Source organism: Haplochromis burtoni, unplaced genomic scaffold (assembly GCF_018398535.1).
Source record: "Haplochromis burtoni strain Fernald_Lab_line unplaced genomic scaffold, NCSU_Asbu1 Contig_147, whole genome shotgun sequence".
NCBI classification, from domain to species: Eukaryota; Metazoa; Chordata; class Actinopteri; order Cichliformes; family Cichlidae; genus Haplochromis; species Haplochromis burtoni.
The window spans coordinates 1,094,075-1,095,325 of record NW_024582508.1 but is presented as its reverse complement, the minus strand read 5'-3'; the positions used below and the strand labels follow the sequence as shown (position 1 = coordinate 1,095,325).

The following is a 1,251-nucleotide window of genomic DNA, read 5'->3' as shown; positions in this document are numbered from 1 at the left end:
GTGTACCTCTGGTGCAAATTACTGACCTCTGTCATCATTTTAAGTGGGGGAACTTGCACAATCGGTGGCTGACTAAATACTTTTTTGCCCCACTGTACTGTCTGTGAGTTACTTCCCAATTTCTCTGTGTAGGTTCTCAGTCATCCACATCATGGTAGTCTGAGGAGCTTAAAAGAAAGAAGTTGTTGTACTTTGTGAAGTCCAGTCCCCTTCTTTTCTGCTTAATTTGCACCATTGAAGTAAAGTATCGACTGGCTTATATATTATTAGTTGGAGCAGATGAAGGGGTCAGTAGCAGAAGTGCTCTGCTCAAGAACTTCATTATACTACCTTGATTACTTTAGTGTACAATATGCTGAGATGGAGTATTTTTTCCAATAAAGTCATTTTAGCATAAACACAAAGGAAACCTGGGGCCGGTCAGCAGTACTTCTTTTGTTTATTGGTCATGTAAAATATAATCAAGTGACTAACGACAGTACAGTGCGCTGTGCATATGGAGGTTGAAGAGAATTTGGTGCAAACTTATTAAAAGTTTGTCCTTGACCAATAAAAAACAGATTACCTGGCTATTTTCATAGCAGTTATTTTGACATTCAGCATGAAGAGAGATGTAATAATTAATATTTGTTATGGTCATGTTCAATTCAGGTGGGCATAGCTGCTGGTGTTGCACTTAATGGAATGGGACCATAATTACCTTTATCTTAAATATACACTGTAATTATACCCTATGAAGGGTCTGAATAAGTGTGAAGAAGATCTATTCAGCTTCTAATTTGATTCATCTAAATAAACATAAACAACGTGTATTTTATGTATTGTTTTGCTGTGACAGTACTGCAGGGACAGAGCCCTGGTCAATTTATTTTCATCAAACAGGCAAAATTAAACTGTTCATTGAATGGTCCCATCTACATCCCAGCTACATTAGTAAAAGTTACTGCAAAGTCTATTGATGCATACTCAATCATCTAGGTAAGAAAATCCCAGAAGGCTGAAGGCTGAAGTCCAAATCCAAGTTTTAAAAGAAAAAAAAAAATGCATTTACCCTTCTTTTTAGGGGACCAAGACGAGATGATTTGGCATCTGGCGCCTGGTAGGACAGCCACAGTCCTGTTGCCACATGCATGATGAAGCACACAGAGTCTCCGTACTTGATCTCTGGCACGCCCATGCCATCAATGTCCCTCTTTGGGCCAGTATCTCCCTTTTCCTGTAGCAGGAACATACACAGATTAGCAAAGAGAC

At 39.0% G+C, this 1,251-nt stretch overlaps 1 protein-coding gene across 6 annotated transcripts in view; it reads right to left on the bottom strand.

Annotated features, from left to right (window-relative positions):
• Window positions 1-1,251, bottom strand: part of ryr3 (ryanodine receptor 3) — a 114,552-nt gene that overhangs the window by 73,050 nt on the left and 40,251 nt on the right. For all 6 annotated transcript variants that reach the window (XM_014336541.2, XM_014336543.2, XM_042224719.1 and 3 more), the window contains one exon: window positions 1,052-1,216. In XM_014336541.2, the coding sequence (XP_014192027.1) occupies window positions 1,052-1,216 (165 nt within the window). The remainder of the gene's footprint in view (window positions 1-1,051; window positions 1,217-1,251) is intronic.